The sequence below is a fragment of the Tamandua tetradactyla genome, chromosome 1 (assembly GCF_023851605.1).
Source record: "Tamandua tetradactyla isolate mTamTet1 chromosome 1, mTamTet1.pri, whole genome shotgun sequence".
In the NCBI taxonomy this organism is placed as follows: Eukaryota; Metazoa; Chordata; class Mammalia; order Pilosa; family Myrmecophagidae; genus Tamandua; species Tamandua tetradactyla.
The window spans coordinates 106,301,939-106,323,321 of record NC_135327.1 but is presented as its reverse complement, the minus strand read 5'-3'; the positions used below and the strand labels follow the sequence as shown (position 1 = coordinate 106,323,321).

Here is a 21,383-nt window from a genome sequence, read left to right as displayed (position 1 = left end):
AGCTACATAATATCATCTTCTGATCTTCAGTGTCATAGGACTAAACCCTTTTATAGAAATCCAAAACATTTTAATTTCATAACCTTGAGACTACAAACGTTTTGGACCAGATGGTTCTTTGTTGTGGGGACCTGTCCTGTGCGTTGTAGCATATTTAGCATACCCATTAGAAGCCAGAAGCAACCTCCCCTATCACAACAATCAAAAATGTCTCTTATTCACTGTTGGTGGGAATGTAAAATGGTACAGCCGCTGTGGAAGACAGTTTGGCAGTTCCTCTGAAACTAAATATCGAGTTGCCCTATGACCTAGCAATTTCACTACTCAATATAAACCCAGATACTATCCCTGAGACTAGGGATACAGACATTTGCACACCGATATTCATAGTGGCATTATTTACTTTTGCCAAAAGATGGTGTTCTAGTTTGCTAAAGCTGCCAGAATGAAACACATCAGAGATGGATTGGCTTTTAATAAAAGGGGATTTATTTAGTTAAAAACATACAGTTCTTCAGAGGAAAGGCAGCTAACTTTCATCTGAGGTTCTCTCTTACATGGGTAGGCACAGAACGATCTCTCCTGGCCTTCTCTCCCAGCTTCTGGGTTCCCACAGCTTTCCCCGGGGTGACTCCTTTCTACGTCTCCAAAGGTTTGGGCTGAGCTGCAAGTGTTGAGATGAGGTATGCTGAGCTGCTTGAGCTGTGCTGTGTTGAGCTCCCTCATTTAAGCATCCAGCCAATTAAATCAAACATCACTCATTGCAGCAGGCACTCCCCCTAGCCAAATGCAGATGCAGTCAATGACAGATGAGCTTCACATGCCAATGGCTCATGTCCACAGCAACAGAATTAGGCACCTTCACCCAGCCAAGCTGACAACTGAACCTAACTACCACAGATGGAAACAACCCGTGTCCATCAACAGATAAGCAGATAAACAAAATGTGGTACATACATACAATGGGATATTATGCAGCAGTAAGAAGGAACGAAGTCCTTAAGCAGGTGACAACATGGATGAACCTTAAGGACATGATGCTCAGTGAAATAAGTCAGACACAAAGGGACAGACATTGAATGATATCACTAATATGAACTAAATAGAATATGTAAACTCAGAGTCTTGAAACATAGAATATAGAGACAGACAGAAGATAGAGAAAGGGAGTAGTTACCTAATATGTACAGAATTGTTAACAAGGGTGAACTTAAATTTTGGGGAATGGATAGAGGTGATGGTAGTTCATTATTGGGATTATAAATAATAGTGCTATATTGTAGCTGAATTTGGTTGAAAGTGGTTATTGTCATGTATGTCACCAATTAACACTACAAATAAGTTCTTACATAAACTACCTCAAAGGTATACACTTGTGGAAGGAGTTAAGAACAGAGTGATATATGGGGAAAATTGTCTATTGCATCTATGGACTACAGTTAACAGTAACACCTTAATATACTTTCATCAACAGTAACACGTATACCACATCAATACTAGGAGGGAGATAAGGGTTATGGGGTGTTTTGGGTTTTCTTTTTCGTGTCTGTTATTTTTCTCTTTGTAGCAATGAAAACAGTCTAAAACTGAGTGATGATGGTTGTACAACTAAGTGATGATAGTCTGGGAAACTGATTGAATTGAATACTTTGGATAGAATATAAGGTATATGAATATATCTCAATAAAATCTATGAAAAAAAGTCTCTAGACACTGCCAAATGTTCCCTGAAGGGCACAATTACCTAGTTGAGAACCACTAATTAAACAGTTTTTACATTTTTATAATCTTAAATGTTTTGTGGAGGCAAAGATAACTTACTTGATCCATAAAATATGTGTAGGAAATTTATGATGCTCAAATTAGACTTTCAATACAAAAACATACACATGTCTTATATAAATTAGAAACTTTTCAAGCAATATTGCATTTCACTCTAGGGCAAAGACATATAGTTGTTTTAAACCAAAATTAGTAAACCAGTTTAATTCATCCAGGTATTCACTTAATTTAGTAATATTATTTGAACATTATCCACATTATATACTAAACTATAAAAATTCATCAAATTTTAAAATATAATGTTGCTGGTATTGTCATTTGATAACATATTAATGCCTTTGTTTCTTTTATGAACCTAGCAATCAAGGCCTTTAATTTAAATCATGGGTAATGTTTTCTGTCCCCCTCCTTTGCAAGTATTAGAGTTTCCTTAAAGAGACAGCATGCTTACTCATTCTATGTTTTGTTTTATATTTTCCTACTTTCTCTCTGAAAGTTATTTGGTTCTCTCATTTTACATTTATGTAAGTGCTAATTAGTCTATTTGTGCCAACCAAATAGAAGCTACACTAAATTTAAGAAACCGTAATATTATTAATATTCTCTGGAGAAGGTAAAGCTATACAAGTCTATTAACAAACACTTATTTCATACTCATGCACTAAAAGATTTTTTTTCTAACTGTTGGGAAAGATAAGAGAATTCTGGAGATTAGTGCTGTATTTCTATTTCAATATGTGTTGTGTGTTATGTTTTGTTTTGTTTTTAACACAAAGCTCTCATATCTTCATCTGATTCATTTGTGTTTCTTAATGGCATTACCTTTTTTGTTGTTTTTTTTTAAGAAAAGAGAAAGATAACATTCTTTATATGGTTTAGGAAGTCATGAAATGCCAAAAAGCCACAATCCATTCAATTAGCAGTCCCATTTCATCCCACACACAAATTCATTGAAATAATTGTTATAAAAACCAAGGAAAATTCTTGATTCAACTTTTTATCCTAAAACCACATGGAACAAATTCCACTTTCTTCTTTCATCTTTATATGCATTCATTTGCATTTAATGGTTAATCTGTTTATTTGAATTAGATTTCCATAGTGCATGTAAAAGACCAATTTTTATGCCCAATTAATTTCCAAAAGCTGAGAGACAGTAAGGGGTGAGGGCGGAGGAAAGGCACAAGTACAGAAAGAGTTACAATTATAAACAGGCCATTTATAAAAAGCTACTTTTTTTCTTACTAGGAGAGAAAAGTCTGTTGTTTTTTTTGCATTTCCACACTCTGGAAGAGAACTAGCAGTCTCACCTTTACAACTTTATCCATGAATCAAAACAAAAGAAAAAAAAAAAACTCACCAATTTGTTATAGCAGCTTTGGAAGGAGGGAGTCAGGAAACACAAACTATCTCAAGGGACTGCTTTGCAGCAAGTGCAAAGGCTTTCTTCCTTTCTTTTCTTTTCTTTTAGCTCATAATAAGACAATATGGAGAATTTCTACCACTGGTAGAAAAGACATTGTTTGGTTGTAGATTGTGGCACAGATTTGGTAATCCTGCAGGTTAGAATAGCTATTGACCTGACTAAGCCTATGTCTGTATGCTAGTCGACATTCAGAATCCTCAAGGCAGGAAGACAAGTAAGACAAATGGCTGCTTGACAAAGAACCAGGTCAGAGCAAAAACTCAGTTTCCCAGCATTGCTTCCACCAACTGAGAAATAAAACAGCTGTGTACAAATCAAAACCAGAATCAGACTCGAACAAGACCCAGAAAAAGAGTAAGGACCAAGCTGTCAATAAGTGTTCTAGTTTGCTAGCTGCTGGAATGCAATATACCAGAAACGGAATGGCTTCTAAAGAGGGGAATTTTATAAGTTGCTAGTTTACAGTTCTAAGGCTAAGAAAATGTCCAAATTACAAGTCTATAGAAATGTCCAGTCAAAGGCATCCAGGGAAAGATACATTGGTTCAAGAAGGCCAATGAAGTTCAGGGTTTCTCTCAAGTGAGAAGGCACATGGTGAACACAGTCAGAGTTCTTCTCTCTCATCTGGAAAGGAACATGGTGAACACGGTCAGGGTTCCTCTCTCATCTGGAAGGGCACGTGGCGAACACGGCATCATCTGTTAGCTTCTTATCCTGGCTTCCTGTTTCTTGAAGGTCCCCGGGAGACATTTTCCTTCTGCATCTCCAAGGGTCGCTGGCTGGTAGACTCTGCTTCTTGTGGATACATCATTCTGCTCTACTCTCTCTGAATCTCTCATTCTCCAAAATGCTTCCTTTTTTATAGGACTCCAGAAATTTATCAAGACCTACCCAAATGGGTGGAGACATGTCATTCATCACCTAATCCAGCTTAACAACCACTCTTGATTAACTCGCATCTCCATGGGGATGATCTGATTAGTTTCAAACATACAGTATTGAATAGGGATTGTTCTGCCTTTATGAAATGGGATTTAGATTAAAACATGGCTTTTCTAGGGGACAAACATACTTTCAAACCAGCACAGTAAGCAAGGGTAAAAGTGCTAATTGCTGAATAAGACTTAACCCTGGAGGCAGGTGAACCTGGATGCAAATAGCCCATGAGAAGCATTTCACAGGCAAAGCGAAAGGTGAATCACCTGGGCATCCCTGTGGACCCTCCACCGGTTAAATGAAGACTCAAAGACAAGAGCATTTAGAAAAGGAGTTTACTGGCAAAGACTACAAGGGAATTTTCAAGCTTTAAAAGGACTAGCTCACAAATAAAAAGGACAGAAAACTGTTATTTGAAAGAAAAATATTCTACCAGTACAAAGGTTATTGAGTGTATTATAGTCATCTTGGTCATAGGAGGAAAACAGCAATTCCTCATACTATCATGTTATTTCACATCTTCAGACATTAGCATGGTAAATGTCATGTATAAAGTAAAATTCTTGTTAGGGATTCAATAATTTACAAGATAGATTCAAAGTTAATTAATTTTGTAGACTAGAAATAGACAAAGTAACACTGTTTCCTTGTTTATCTCAGATTGCAAAGGCCTTCCCTGCCCTAACCTATAGTATGCTTACTTAAATGAAGGCAAAGTAAAAGATTGGTTCTGCTGCCTCCAACCTTCCCCTTCCTGTATGCAGAGTTAGTTATCCCATTTACTTTCCCTCTATAAGGTGAGCCAAGATTTGTCAGAGGTTTGCTTATAAATAAAACAGATATCCAGAGATGAAATACTAAGTCTCTATCTTATCTTTATGCCTAAAGGTCAGTGGCAATTTTGCTACCAGATGACATTTGGCAATGTTTGGTTGTATTTTCCCTTGTTACAACCCAGTATATGGAGTTCTACTGGCACTTAGTGGGTAGAGCACAGGGACACTGCTAAACATCCTGTATTACACAGGACAGCCTCCACAACAAATAATTTTGCAGCCAAAAATGTCAACAGGGCCACTGTTTAGAAACTGGCATAGACTCCAGAGCCACACCACCTGGGCTGAGATTTCAGCTTGAGCAATTATCAGATATGAGATTTTGGACACCTGATTCAATCACTCTATGCCTAATTTCCCATCTATAACCTGGAGAAAACAGTAGTACCTACATCTCATAGGAGTAAATTAGTCAGTACTCTATAACTTTGAGCTATAATTTTTATTAGAAATATTCGATTTATTCATCCAGTTTCTGGGACAGCACTATATATCCAGATGAATTTTACTTGTACTTTCTTATTTTCCTTTTCTCTACATTTAAATTTTTGCTGCCATGTTTTCACCTCTATATGTGAAGGCTCTTACAGAGAAATAAATCTTATTAACTCTCAGTGCAACTCCTCATCACTTTCCATCAGTCATTACTTTGGATCAAGGTATTAGCTGTGTAGAAGAGAGTTACATAGCAGCCCTGACTGCTCTCCTTTGAAAGGCCTGCTTACAAGGTTGGCCCTTGGCTGGCATCTGGGAACTTAAATTTCAGGAGGATGCCCATCATTCCTAAAACTGTTAAGTGGTTCACTGTGCCTAAACTGTTTATACACAATATATGACTTTAGGCTTAACATCTGCTTTTCTTCTGGGAACCTAGAATTTTTGTACATGCCTGGTAGAGGTTGCTTACGTGACCAGCCCCCCAATAAAAACCACAGGCAGAGCCTCAAATGAAATGCCCTAGTTGGCAACATTTCACACCTGTAGTCACAATTCAGTGCTGGGGAAATTAAATTCATACAGTGGGGAGGACCCTTGGATTCTTGTCCCTGATTTCCCTCAGACTTCCTCCCACACGCCTTTTCCTTTTGTTCCTGCTTTATATCCTTTTCTGTAATAAATTCTTAACCATAAGTATAATTACATACTGAGTCCTATGGGTCCTCCTAGTGTATCACTGATCCTGGGAGTGACCCTGGGGACCTCTGGCACATAGTCCTATTATTTTTCAGTCTTGATGATACTAAAAAGGTCATATTTACCAACTTAAATGACCACATTTAATACATTTCTCAAACACTGTACATTAGTAGATACACATCAATTAAATATGATTTTCACTCTTATTTTTTTTCTTATGAAATACTTAGCAGCTTCTCACCTGCTGCAATTTTTCTTCTTTCAAACATAATATCTGCCATTCTCTATGGGCCAATGTCTGGTACACATTTTAAAAACTGAATTGTATTCATTTCTCTCATCTCTCTGCATTTCCCACTTAATATCCTTTTGATTATATCAGTAAGACCTTGGAAAATATCTTTCCCACTCTTTACTTCTCTATTATCCTTTACAGAAATAATGGTTTTGATACCTAGGACAAGTTCCATTCTTTCATATTGCCTATATTATCAGCTGTTGATTTTCCATATTCTTTTTCTTCCAAAGATTGAATTTTAGGTTAAAAAATAAATTTGTGTCCCAAATTCATTGATGTTTCTGTTCAGAGTACTATACTCCTAACTAAATACGGATTTGTGGCGAAAGAGTCTGTGGTTATCTAAGTTTGGCAAATTAGATGAGCACAATTAAACACGTTTTTTATTATAGAAACTTTTCAAAGCCTTTAATATGATCACTTCAAATGAGAAAAGGGACATTTTTAGGTAGTCTTATATAAGTTGCATAAAAGGATAAAACAGGAACATCTTGAAGGGACCAGTGTTTTACAGTACAGACTTTGAGAAACACTGAGTCAATCCCTGGTAGGGTAGTAGTAATCAGATCTAACATCTGGGAAGTCTGTGGAGACAGCTCTAGGAAGGCTGCATCAACCCATGCACAGTTACATGGTGAGTATTGCATCTATTACCTTTTATAACTGAAAACATTTAAAATATTAGGTAAATATAAATTTAAAATGAGATCAATTTTAAAAATTTAATGGATTATTAATTGTCTTTCTATGAGAAAATTACTTTATATAATAGAATATGAAGCTCTTTAATACTGTGGTAGTAAATTACTTGCACCATAATAGGAATAAATATATTCATCTAGTTATAAGTTGGTAATCATTCAAGAGCTTATCTATAAACATGAAACTTGAAATGCTTGTTCAAAAAAGAAAAGAAAAGAAACAGATACTAAAACTAAGACTATTGAGCAAGCATTCTTGCTACTAAATAAATCAACAAAAATGTTTGTTAATAGTTTATTAGTATTTTCTAATGGACAAAATATAACGCAAACCAAAAAAATGTTAATCTTTCTTTTAGTTCAATAAAAATAATTGACATTCTGATTGTTTCTTCTTTGTTAGAGAATTTAAAGTATCGATAGAACAATTAGGCACACAGTAGACACTTACTGTACAATGATATGCACAAGTTATCTTTTAACAATTATAATCCTAAAATGTGCTCTTTATTTTTTCCCTTGTAATACAGGAGCCATGCTCCTATTTAAGCAAAATTTATTAATAACAAAAGAATTTACAAAGAATGACAAAAAGACTTTTAAAACAAGTCCTTAAATAAAGGTATGCAGCAACAACGGAATGTAAGTTGTTGGGTTAAGACAGTTTAAACTAGATCTCAAAATATTAAAAATTCATTTATTTTACAGTTACTCAAATACACATGCATTAAATGAATATATTGCACTCAATCAAAATTTTAGATTGTGAAATTTATACTGTTCTTATTTTTTTTAAAAATTGATACACGTTTTGGTAGCACTCGACCGTTTTTTGCAAACACCAGCAACACAAACTTAAAATGAGCCAAATGAAAATAGTTAAGAAAAAAATTTTTTTTAAAATTAAGGCTAACCAAGTCCATCCATCGGTCCATGGCACAATTGTTTTCTGCAACTACTCAGAATACCCTAACTATAGGAAATACCCATCTAAGTGCAATACTTAAATTATACAATCAATTTTCTAGGTGAATGAACTATAAGTTAGTAGTAATGGTCTCTAAATGGTTTAAATATGACCTGAAAAATCAGAAAACCCAAACAAAAACAATGATTAATTTTGAAGGTTCTTGCCTAAAGGCACCACTAAAGACAACACATTCAAAAATCAAATATCAGAAGACATAAAGCTTCTTCATGTATATATTCATATATGCAATAAATGCATTAAATATAATAATTTCATTAAACATAGTACACTGTACTTGACTTATGGGTTATATATTTTACACACAACTTGACCAAGTCATTAGAAAAGTATCTCTAATTTTAGCATGACCACTGCTCTCTCTGATGTAAAACACAGATGTGCATAGAGAAGATGCATCACCATTTACATGAACTACCATTTGAAATTTCTGCCTTTGAAATATAAACTCTTTTAAACAAAAGGTATTTAAAAATCCCATTTGAGCAAATAGTTTTTGGTATGATTAGTTATCTTACTGGGCTCTATTATGAAAATTTGCAATCTTGCACGACCTTCTTCCCTGGTTGATGGCCAGTGTTCCTCACATTATATAGAAATGTTTTTTTCACATGTACACATTAGGTTCTTTCATGAATTATTCTATACACTCTTAGATTTATTCATGTCAAAAATATACTTGAAATAGGCAGGGGTATATATGAAAATCATTGCACTTATGGCCATGCTGATGCTTCTTACAGACATGTTTCAATATCCTCACTTTTAAAGCCTGGGGCATGAGGAGGGGACAGGGCAGAGACACACTGAGAAGAAATACTATTTCTTTCTCCAGAGCTAATAAGGATCTTTTCTCACTTGCAAGTTACAATGAAAGGGATTTACTTCATTTATGCAATTCTGAAGACATGCAGCACATGCTGAATGTATGCACACAATAAGTATGCACAACAGCATTAATAATAAATATGACTCTTATAAAGCTTTAAAGGGAGGCTTTATTCTGTTAATAGGCTTCACTTTAAGTAGCATCTAAGCAAGAAAAACAAAAAAGATAGTAATACCTTGTTCCAATCTTAAAGCTCCCAAATAACTGGGATACCTATACTTTGTCCCTTTTTCTTAAGCACCTGGACATTTTTTAAATACCAGGATCTTGGCTCAGTGGTCTGATAAGTAGCTTCACTATTTTAAGGTTTTAGTGTTAAATATTTTAAAACAAAAAAACACTGATATACCCAAATCTTTAGTCAATGGAAGTATTTAAAACTATGTAGAATCCCTGCACACAAGAGAATTTGAAGATTTCTGAAATGGACAAAATGGAGAATGAGAAACTATAGGAAATGATGCAGAGGTTCCAAAATTTGAAGAGGCATTTTGTTATTGGCATAAAATTATTTTAGGGACTTAAATGGATACACTGAGGGGTTCACTGACTTGATTTAGTAGAATTTTACATTACGTGAAATATAAATAAAAGCGTATTTAAAAAAATATCATAGTTCTGTTTTCATTATTTATTTTCATATATGTACAATGTAATAGAATTAAGAATCTGTATATTTCCATATAACTAATAAGCTCATTTAATCTTTGATTTGCTATTTCTTCAATTAAATAAGGTATGTCTAGATCACACAATTTAAATGATCATATAACTTTCAATACAGTACTATTTTTCTTTTTAATTTTCTATTTTTAGAAGGACAGAATGTATTTAGAAGTTCTACCAACAAATAACACCCCTTCCTGTCTAATCAGTTCGCTAAAGAAAACTGTAATAATTCTGTAATTTAAACAAGAGACACCATGTGCTTCTGTTTGCACACAGTATGTCAAAAGAAAACTTTTAATTGAGAACTGCAGGAGCAAAATAGAGCCCTTAAAGAACATAAGAATCAGTCATAAGTTGCTTTAAACCAATGAATAACAAATCCAATCAAATCTTAGGGTTTTGATTGGTTTAATTTTATATTTGGTTTTATTTTGTGTCACAGAATTGTAGATGTAGGGTTATTTCATACTTTAAGGGCATTCTGTCACTTTCCCCAGACCCAAAACAGATGTTCCAAAGATAATTACCTGGTCAATCCATATTATGTTAAAATGCTCACACAGACCTACAAAATTATGTCAACAAATCCCCCCAAATCATACACAGCACGGTCTCCCATTACTAACCAAATCAGCCAATTGATCTGTAAACCACTGTTTTGTGCTTTCTTTAGCTCTCATATATTCACTCTGGCACTATGTCACTGATTGAGAATGCTGATTAGTTTGAAACAGAAGTAACCAACACCATTCTTCCTTGAAGTGGGGGCAGTATCCTGTCAGGATTGCAAAAATATACACAAAACCATTTAAAACATGGAAACATCTCTTGGTAGTGGCTGGATTATAGATGAGGATGAGAAGAACCACAGTCTTATGGATGTATTAATAATCTATTCTGAGACACTAAAAGACTGGTGCAGCACAACAGTATATGAGTTAAGCCCCAGAAGATCTGTCCATACCATTAGTTCTGGACAAAATGAACACCAGTTTCAGAGATTGGAGCGTCACCTTTTCTGTAAAGAAGGCGCTTGAGTAGTTTGAAGTTTCTGTTTGTATTTCTGCATCTGCTTTGACCGTGAATGCAGTTTGTTGAAAAGTTCACGGAATTTATACTGTGGAAATAAGGTTTCCAAAAAGCCTTCCAAGAAGACATAAACCATTCTCCTATTTAGTTGATTGTGCTGAAACATTTCAAAGACACGAAGAATACCTTTCCGTGTTGTCTCAGCCCCAATAATGTGCTTCAGTTCATCTAAATGAAAAGGGAAAAATACATACAACTCATTACGCCAATGAAGGAAACATAAAGTGTAAAATATGCTTTTAAGTGACAAAAAGTATGTGAAGTACAGAGAAAGAATAATTGATAAATAGCAGGTTTCCAATTAATATGTCTGAAGTTATGTATTAAACTGAGAGCTTAAGATATATGCATATTAGCATGCATGCGTGCATTCTTTCATTTATGCAATATATACTAGGAGACAATACAGCACAGGAGAAATAAGTGGGATCCAACTCAGAAATCCCAAATGAAAGTTACAATCCTGTCCCTTAATATTCATGTGGTATTTATCCACCCTGAGTCTATTTCCTCATTTGTAAAATGGGGATTTATAATTCTTATAGCTGTTAGGATATATAAAGAATTAATGAACAATGTGATTCATTAAGAATAAGCGAATAATGAATAAGTGATCCGTAAAACATATTCTTATGATGTCTAATACACAATGAGAAATATGAGGAAGCAATACACGTGTGGCATAGTAAAAGAATGCCAAAAAAATTATAGGAGAAGCAGGTAGGAGTACAGCTGAGATAATTAGGAAAGGTTTCTTCCAATGAAGTGACCAGTGAAGTAGACTTTGCTATCTGGGCAGGATTTTGATAGGCACAAACAAATGAAAGATTAGCCTTGCCTTGATAGAGACAACATCAATGAGCAAGGAGCAGTAAGCGGAAAAATAATAAGGCATGTTCAAGAAATGGGGTAGTACGGTTCAGTTGAATTTTAGGATTTCTGTAAAAACAAATGGAGAAAAGAGAAGTAAAACTGACAGTACTGTGAGTGTCAGCATGAGCAAGCTTGAATTTAGACATAGGCAACATGAGTTACTAGAGAATTTTTAATTTGGGAATAACAGGTATGATTAACCTAATTATTCACAATCAGGGCTGCAATAACAATACATATTATTTTGCTGCTTTAGAAAAAAACACAAAATTTCTGAATGGGCACAATATAGTTTTCAACAAAAGGTCTGTAAATTTATTAAAAAGTGGGAAAGGGATTATGCATTTATATAACATTTATATTTAACCTCACTTCCTTCAGGTCTTCCCACCAGTGTCATCTCCTCAGTGAGTGGTCACCATATATAAAACTGCAACTAACCTGATATTTCCTATTCCCTTTTCCTGTAGTATCTTTCTCTTTAGCACTTACCACTATCTAACCTAAGTTTTATTTGTTTTGTATCACCCCTTAATTAAATAAAGTGCCAAGAAGCCAAAGATATAGCACAGAGAAGAGTGTCTGGCCTACGATATGTGCTCAAATATTTACTAAATGAACTTTCTTTCAGTTGCATAACTATCTCAATCTTTATAGCATAATCAAGTTTACTCCAACAGTATATTAAATAATACTCTAAGTTATTGCTTCTTTATATTTTTCTAAAATATAATTCTATAATTTGCCTTTGCCACCAAATGCAATAGTATATAAAAGAATTACTAGCTATGCGGCAAACTTCTAATTTAATTGTGTCTGACAGAAGAGAAAGGTAATGATTAAAATGATGAAAAAATATTTTAAATTTTAAGAAAAACAAAATTATAGGAATAGAAATAGGTATAGTTGATACTAAAGAACTTAAAAATATTTCTTTTCCATTCTCTATATCCATATTTAAAATGTGGAGAAGAGATTTCTAGGTATTGTCAAAGATATTCATAAATAAAAAAGAAACCAAACTACCATCATTAGCCTCCAGCTACATATAATCTCTTTCCTATTACATAATCTCTTATTAAGAGAAGACAAATGGAAACAAATTGAATGTAACAAAGACAGCTGTTTCCTAAAGATGTAACTCAGATTAGGCCAACAAAATGCTACTATGTATACTTTCTTGTGGATCATGTTTTAATAAGGATTAATAATGGACCACAGTTGTTCTCATATAATGGGATTCTTTGAACATTTGTTTGTTTCTTAAGCAGAAGTATTCTTCCCAAAAACTTCATATGCTTTTAACAGCTCTTTCATCTGTTATATATTTTACAACCCTATTCCTCAAAGAATTCAAGATAGCAGAGTGAAGTGTTTAAAAACACAGGCTTTTAAAGTCTCTCAGAGATAAGTCATAAACTACCATTTATTAGCCATGAACTTTAAGTAGGTTACTTAACCTCTCTGAGCCTCTATATCCTCACATAGAAAAGTGTGATAGTGTCTAGCTCCACAGGATGGTTATGAAATGCCTAGCAGAGTGTCTGATATATAGTTCTTACAATAAAAGGATAGCTAAATTAGCGTGGTCAATACCTAAAATCCAGAAGACCTACAAATCAATGAAAATTTAACTGTGCGTATTCACTCACCTGGCATAATTGCAAATAATTTAGTTTTTCCTGCAATTCTTGTTCTCATTCGAACGGCTTTATCTCTGCATGGAACAGTCTCTGCTAAAATACCATTTGGCCAAAATGCATCTCTATTTAAGAAGAAAAAATGAATTTTGTAAACACTTTCATTTTCTAGTGATACAAGTTGGTGAAATTACTACAATTTTTTTATAGAAAATACAAATTTTTTATCCTAGTAACATATATATAACCTAAAATTTCCCCTTTAACTGCATTTATTCAGTGCTGTTAGTTACATTCACAAGACTGTGCTACCATATTACCTGAAACGCTTCACTGAATCTGCTACTTGCTCAGGTGAGGTCATCCAGTCTACATGGTCAACTATTTTTCTGAAAGAAAAATATAAATAAGTAAGGCCAATATTTTAGAAGGTGAATAATATAAAGAAACACTACTTTCATGGAGCAAGCAGCTTTATTTGGAAGTAAATTATCTCTAAGCACACTAGACTGCTTTATAATGATTTTAAAAGGTCCAGACAAGGAAACTCTCCTATAAAGGTTGGCAATCTACTTCCAGAAGTCAGTCTAAAAAAAACTAGATCAGACTCTAAGTTTAAAAAAAAAAAAAAGTGGTACCTATTAATAGTATCACCATATGTGGCTCTAATAACCTGTTGAAGTAGGTTTTTGATATTCCTTCGCAACCACTGATTTCTCTCTTTTAAGTCGAATACTTCATCCATGAGAAGTAGCATTACTCTAAGTGGAATATTGTCATCCACCTGACAAAATATGAAAGAAAATATAAACGTAAGTTTGAGTTAGCAATGTACTACAAATGAACAATTTTACTGCTTTTATAAAATGACTGGTATGATTTCACATTAGAGAACAATTTATTTTACAATCATAATTCATTCTAATTTTGAAAAAGATTTTTAACACACATTTTGACAGAATACAGAATTTTACAATCCTACAAAGATGAGTAAATTCCAACGGTAGAATGAAAAAAGAAACTTCTCAAAGTAGATTTCTGACATTTCAGGATGTCTTAGGGACTGTACAAGTTTGATAATGTAAATAGCTACCCTCTTTGCCTATTTTCTGAAGCACATTTTTCATAACAAAATATTCCCAACATCACTCTGTATTTGACAGAGCAATACACAATCTACATAGAATCACATCTTTTCCTGAAGGAGTTACATGTATTTAGGTATTTTCAAGAAAAAGAAGCTGAAATGCTATCCAGCACCCCCAAGTTAACATTATAAAAAGCATATTTAACTAAATCACCAGAATTTTCTTTTAACAATAAAAAACTAGTTTATTTTTATTATGGGATAATAATAGTTATGATATAGAAAGTAAAGAAACAAGTATTTTAAAATATTATGTCAGAGGACCCTGATTACTTATAGGAAGACAATGTAGAATGCTTTGATGTGACAAAAAATATAAAACACAAAACCAAGTGCAGAGTTAGAAGTACAACAAAAACAAATATAATTGCCTGTAATTTTTAAATTCTTAACGTCATTAAACAATTTCTAATTATTTCCTCATCAATATTGTAATTTAAATATTGAGACAAAAGCATGAGTTACACATTTTTCACTGTAATGGCATAAACATTTTCTTCTTACATGTTCCATTTCACATATTGAAAGCTTACACCTTTTAACTGAACTGTGGGGGTGGGAGAGCCACTTCATTACTGAGGCAGAATAAATACTGCTGTATTCTAAGATTAAAAATATTAATGGGCTTGATGCCACATGACCATTTATATTGTATCAGCTAAATTCTTAATAAAACACACTAAAGTGTTCTGAAAAAAGAAAATAAAAATATTTTCTTTCTTAGTTCATTGTAAAGAACCTCAATTGGAAAAATAAAAAAATTCTAAGTTTAAAATAAATTAGCTTAATCAAACAGTACAGAGTCTATAAACATACATGATAACCTGATTTATAACGAGAAACCGAATACATGAGGAAAAGAAGGTCTTTTCAATAAATGGTGCTTGGGTTAATTGGACCAATACATCATTCCATACACAAAAATCAATAGCAGATGGACTGAAAATAAAAATGTTGGAATGGTAAAACAATATAGGCATACTCGTTTTACTGTGCCTTGTTTTACTGTACTTCACAGATACTGCATTTTTTATAAATTGTAGGTTTGTGGCAACCCTGTGTCCACCAAGTCTATCGCAACATCATGTGTCCTTCTCTTTAATCAAAACGCATGGACTAGAGTGGTCAAAGGAGTAATAATCATAATACAATGAATAAATTTTACTGTATTTACAAAATAGAATACCCTAACCACAAGGATGAATAAACGTCACATAAAACTACATGGAAAAATATCATAAGGTCAAGCAAAAAAAGTCACAACGAAAGGAGTACCCACTGTACAGTTTTATTTATATAAAGTATAAAAGCTCTCGTAGAAGAAGTTAATGTCTTGGTAGGGGTGAGAGTAGTGACAGGAAGAACACAAGAGGAGTGCTGGTAACTAATGTTTGTCTCTTGATCAAAGTGCTGATTACATGGGCAGTTTCAGTTTGTGAGAATTCATTTGAGTTTTATACTTAAAATATGTGTGCACATTAGTGATACACATACACACACAAACATATACTATATTCATTAAAAAGTTAAAAAGTTCTGTCAAATTTGATTTGAATTACAACTGAATACTACCAAGAATAAAATTAACTCACATTGTCGTCAAGCTGAGCTGAAACACGACAATGTTCGGGATCTGAATCAGTCTTCGGAATTAAAGGAGGCACCTAACATTTAAAAAACAAACAAACAACAACAACAAAAAGTAAGTACACTAATTCAGGCAGTGAAAGAATATAACACAATAATAAATAGAAAATATTATCAAACATAATAAATAGCATTTGATTTGATTCTTGGTACAATTCATAAGCAAAGTTAAACAATCAAAAATTAGAAATCAAATATTAAAAGGTGATTATTTCATTACCACAAGGTTTCCTCCTTTAAAAAAACAGTTGACATTTCTCAGACTATGCACCCCTCCAAAAAAAAACAGCTGACTTTTGAGTTGAAAGGGGAAGATTATTTAGTCAAATCCCCCAATTTTTAAGAATTTAAAGTTAAAGAAGTTTTAATCTTAAGAAAGTTTAAATGACTTGAAGATTAAATAGTTAATAGCATGGCTAGAAAACAGAACTCTAATTTTCTTTCTCGTACCACAATTACTTGATAATATGCTAATGCTTAAGGAGTTAATTGACTGTTAGATAAGTTGATAAAGAGGTTATGAGAAATGGAGACAGAAAGACCTGTATTGGCTGACAATCATTTGTCAGCACTGAGAGGCCCTACATTCCTGCTCCCCCTCCACTTCATGATATTGGTGAAGAAAAATAAAAGTTCAGTGACTTTTATACAAATTATATGGTTAGTTAATGGCAGCAGTGGTACTGGACAATACTGATTTCAGTATCAGACAATGAGAAATAAAGATGAAGCATCAAAGAAAGTATGTGAAGAGTAGGAATTACATGCACTATTTTAGGAGTTGCCTCTTAACACTAAAAAAAATCTATCTGTTCACATATATTGCCCCTTCGTTCAAACACAATCTAACAAACAGAAAATACCAATAACTATCTGTTGTCTTTTATAGCCTTTTACTCTGAGTAACTAGGTTATGATTCTAAAAAATGTAAATTTATTTGGTCTACTATCTTTATCTGTTAATGTAGTAGAAAAAGCTTCCTGGGAAACTTTCCAAGCAATTCTCAGGTATATAAATAGTAATGTAAGGATCCAGAGATGGCTGGTAATCAAAGACTTTCTTCCTTTCCATCTAGTGGTCCCTTATTCATATGAATCTGGAGAAAGACTTTGCTTACTAAATCTAAGTAGAATAATTCATTTGCGCAATAGCACTTTTATTGTTTTACTAATGAATTCAATGGCATTATATGACCCCCAAAAATGGCATGATGGAATTAAACAGAACTAAGAATGCTTACTTTGCTAATATTAAATATTCTTTTAAAATGCGTTTTAAAATTCTACCACATTAAGAGACTGAGTGGTGACTGGATTTAATAGTACTTATTTCTGATGAGAGTTAATTCGCTTTAGTTTTTCATTTTTTATGAGGCTATATGTCTGGATGACTGAACTTCTGAAAGGAAGTAAGGTAAATCCAGGCAGGAGGTCAATAAATCACAGTTAACTTAAAAATAGTTTGCTTTAGACATTATTGAAAATGTCTTCTTACCTTGAAAAACGACTGCTTTATATCTTGACCTAATCTTTCTGACATTTTGCCCATGTTGTCTGACATTTTAGTCATTCCCTCTGCCAAACTATCAGGAAGGGATTTAACTGCATTTGAAACATTCCTCATAGAATTGCGAAGCGGATTTACAAAAGTATCCATCTAAAGGGGAAAAGACATTATACCATAACTTCATTGTATCAGATTTGCTACTTAAATAAGCCTGGGAAAATACAGAGAGCAACACATGAAAGATGTACTAATTCTCCAGTCTATAATATCTTAGTACCGTTGCCTTCAGTGTATTTTAGAATTTATATTCACACACACATATATGATTAAGAAGTTAGAGTGATGAGGCTATTGCTAGAAAATGAAAATAAGACATGGCTCCCTTATTATGATTAAAGAGACTCTGAAAACAGAAATGATGCAAGTGGGATTAGCCACAATATACTTCTGCCATAATTCAAGGCAACACTTTGAGTAGATATGAAAAGTAAACAAGCATGTAAAATTAACAAACAGAAAGCCAAAGCACTAACAAGTAAATATTTAATATTCATTTTCTATAAACAATTTTTAGGATACATTACATGTTGAATCAGAATCTACGCAGGGAATCTGGAGCCCATTACAAAGACAAAAGAGAAGCTGCAATCCAGACACATAAACTATATTTCAGTAAGGCTGAATATCTTATATAAACAAAAGAAGAAAATAGGACCAGAGATATTTAAAGGAATAAAAATCTCCAGAGGGAAAAGAAGCTTTACAATTGTTACAAAAACCGTACAAATGTCAAATAATTTCAATTAAGAAAGGGAGAGCCAACCATACATGGAACTCTGAAAAGTAGAGTTTTTAGAAGACAAGAACAAAAAGAAAAAATGGATGCAAAATCAAAGTCACACAAAACTAGAAGACATTTCTCAGAAAGCGTCGAGTCTCAAAAACTACTAAGGAAAATAAATTATGTTCTATGTAAAAAGGAAAAAACAGAACAAAATAATGGTAACACAATGAATCCCAATGCTTTACAACATTTATAAATGACCCCAACAAAACACAACTCCTTCACTCAATGTATTTCATAGTTTCCTAGATAAAACAGAAAAGGTAAAATAAGTATTGCAATAAACAAACAAAAATTGAATTTCAAGATAGCTGAAAAAAGGTAGGGAATTTTAGTTTACTCCCTGGCTTATGAGACAACAGTGCTACAGAAATGCTAGGTGGAATACATAACCTTTAGGAGGAACAGGGTAAGAGTAAAACAACTCAGAACAGAATCAAAGGATAAAAACCAGGAAAGAGAAGAGTTTGAAAATCACTAGCACAGGTGAAGAGAGATATGGAGAAAAAAGATGAAGCTAGTTCTCACATGTGTATGCACATATATGTACAGACATACGTGAGTGCATGCATTTCTCTCTATAAATCTAATTCGAACTCTATATACTATTAGTTTTCAGTTAACCAGAAGAGTATATTTAAATTAACCAGGACATTACTTCCAAGCACTGTTTTTTAAAAAACTCTAATAACATATAAATAAGCTAAGTCTTATAAAGGCAAGAAAATTTTTGAATAGCGAAAAACCTAAAAGTATCACATTTAAAAAGTACAGCTTGATGGAAAACTGCTCTTTCTGTAATAAGTTATGATGTTTACAGAAGAGGTTTCAAAAGCATAAAAAGCATGAATTCTACTTTAAACTACAATCTAAGTTTAAAAAAATGTTTGAATGTCCTCAAAAATATTAGAATTTTGTACATCTTATACTTTGCAGCACTGTGGGTTTAGATAGTACAACTTTCAGAGTTGGTTAAATAAAATCCAAGCATGGGGCTAAACTATCACTGATACTCTTTCAAGTAGAAGGACCTAAAAGTTTCTTATGAATGAAATAATAATGAAAAATAGTTGCCTGTGTACCATCCCAGGTACACAAAATCAACTTCTGAGGGTAAAGCCCAAGCATCTGTCTTGGTGGGGGAGAAGCAAGGAGGGTTAAAAAACCTCCACAGGGTACTCATTCACTATGGTGGGAATGTAAAACGGTGCAGCCACCGTGGAGGTCAGTTTGGCAGTTCATCAGAAATCTATGTATAGTATTGTTTTATGACCTGTCAATCCCGCTATTTAGTATATACCCAGAAAAAATGAAAGCAGGGACATGAAAAGACATTTGCATACCGATGTTCACTGCAGCATTATTCACAATCGCCAAACAATGGAATCAACCCAAGTGACCATCAATTGATGAAAGGATAAACAAAATGTGGTATATACATAAAATGGAGTATTACTCAGCAATAAGAAGGAAAGAAGTACTGAAGCAACTGCCAACATGGATGAACCTTGAGGACATTATTTTGTGAAATTAGGTCAGACACAAAAGGACAAATATTGTATGATCTCACTAATATGAACTAATTATAACTAAACTCAAAGACATAAAATCTAAAATATAGGTTACTAGGAGATAGAATGAGGCTAGGGAATGGGAAACAGTGGCTTAATATGTGCAGATTTTTTAAATAGGTTGAGCTTCAATGTTTGGAAAAAGAGGTGATGGTAGCACATTATTGTGAGTATAATTAACAGTGCTGAATCGTCTGCGAATGTGACTAAAAGGGGAAGTTCAGAGTCATATATTTCATTAGAAGGAAAGCTAGAGGTTAAAACAGGAGACTGTATAACACAGTGAACCTTGTGGTAGATGACGACTGTGATTTAACAATACAAATATAAAAAAGTTCTTTCATGAACTAGGACAAATGTACATTATTACAAGGAGTTAATAATAGAGTGATATACGGGAAAAATGCACCTATTGCAAATTATGGACAACAGTTAACAATAACATGTTAATATTCTGTTATCAAAATGTACAACACCACTGCTAAGGATCAATAATAGAAGGGGATAAGGGAAAAGGGATGTTCTGGGTTTTCATTTCTTTTCTTTTTTTTTTGAGTAAGGAAAATGTTCTAAAATTGACTGTGGTAGTGAATGAAGAACTATGTGATGACACTGTGAGCCACTGATTGTATACTTTGGGTGGATTGCAGGGTGTGTGAATATATTTCAATAAAACAGCATTAAAAAAACACGAAACCCTCCACAGGTGACTTGATACCTTATCCTGAAGAAAGCAGAATTTCAGAAGCACAAAAGCAGAGTCCATCACTGTACAACATTTCCAAAATCAGGATTTGTCTTAAAATAGATGGGTTTAAAAAAAAAAAGAACAAACAAACCTGCAAATTACCAGGCAGAGGAGTAAATTATGGATTGCCAGCACAAGCGTATACTTTGCCTGACTTAGAGAAATGTTATCTATTTATTCAATCATTACCTCAATTAAGTTAAACGTACTGATAACAATATATGAAATGGAATTTTAACTTAAATTTGGATCCTTAACTATATAGCATCAAATGAATAGAAAGATACTATGTTCAAAGAGGAAGAACACTTGCCAGTTACTCTTTCTAGGAATTTGTCCACAGATTTTTCAGAGCTAAGAAAATTAAGTGACCAAATTAATGTTTTTGATAAGGATTATTTCTTAAGCTCTGAAGAACCACTGACAAAAGGCTTGAAGATGATTTCCTCCAAAAGATATTAAATTCCAGTAAAATATAATTAAGGAAAAACATTCAAACTATAATTTAGCCAAAAAAGGAAATGCAGCTGACAATCTTGATATACATAAAAATTATTCTGACAATCCAAAACAGGTCAAGATGGCCTTAATTATCACCAACAAATATGATTCATGAAAAATTTGTTACTGCAGCATTTCAGAAATGCTCCAGTAG

At 33.4% G+C, this 21,383-nt stretch overlaps 1 protein-coding gene across 3 annotated transcripts in view; it reads right to left on the bottom strand.

Moving 5' to 3' along the window:
- Nucleotides 1-7,397: 7,397 nt before the first annotated feature.
- Nucleotides 7,398-21,383, bottom strand: part of SNX13 (sorting nexin 13) — a 172,099-nt gene continuing 158,113 nt past the window's right edge. For 2 of the 3 annotated variants that reach the window (XM_077122343.1, XM_077122346.1), the window contains exons 21-26: nucleotides 17,554-17,715; nucleotides 16,004-16,075; nucleotides 13,903-14,048; nucleotides 13,585-13,653; nucleotides 13,277-13,389; nucleotides 7,398-10,919 (exon numbers count right to left, since the gene is read on the bottom strand). In XM_077122343.1, the coding sequence (XP_076978458.1) occupies nucleotides 10,672-10,919; nucleotides 13,277-13,389; nucleotides 13,585-13,653; nucleotides 13,903-14,048; nucleotides 16,004-16,075; nucleotides 17,554-17,715 (810 nt within the window). In that variant the 3' untranslated portion in view covers nucleotides 7,398-10,671. Of the gene's footprint in view, nucleotides 10,920-13,276; nucleotides 13,390-13,584; nucleotides 13,654-13,902; nucleotides 14,049-16,003; nucleotides 16,076-17,553; nucleotides 17,716-21,383 lie in introns of those variants that run through there. The other variant, XR_013160024.1, reaches the window with a different exon arrangement.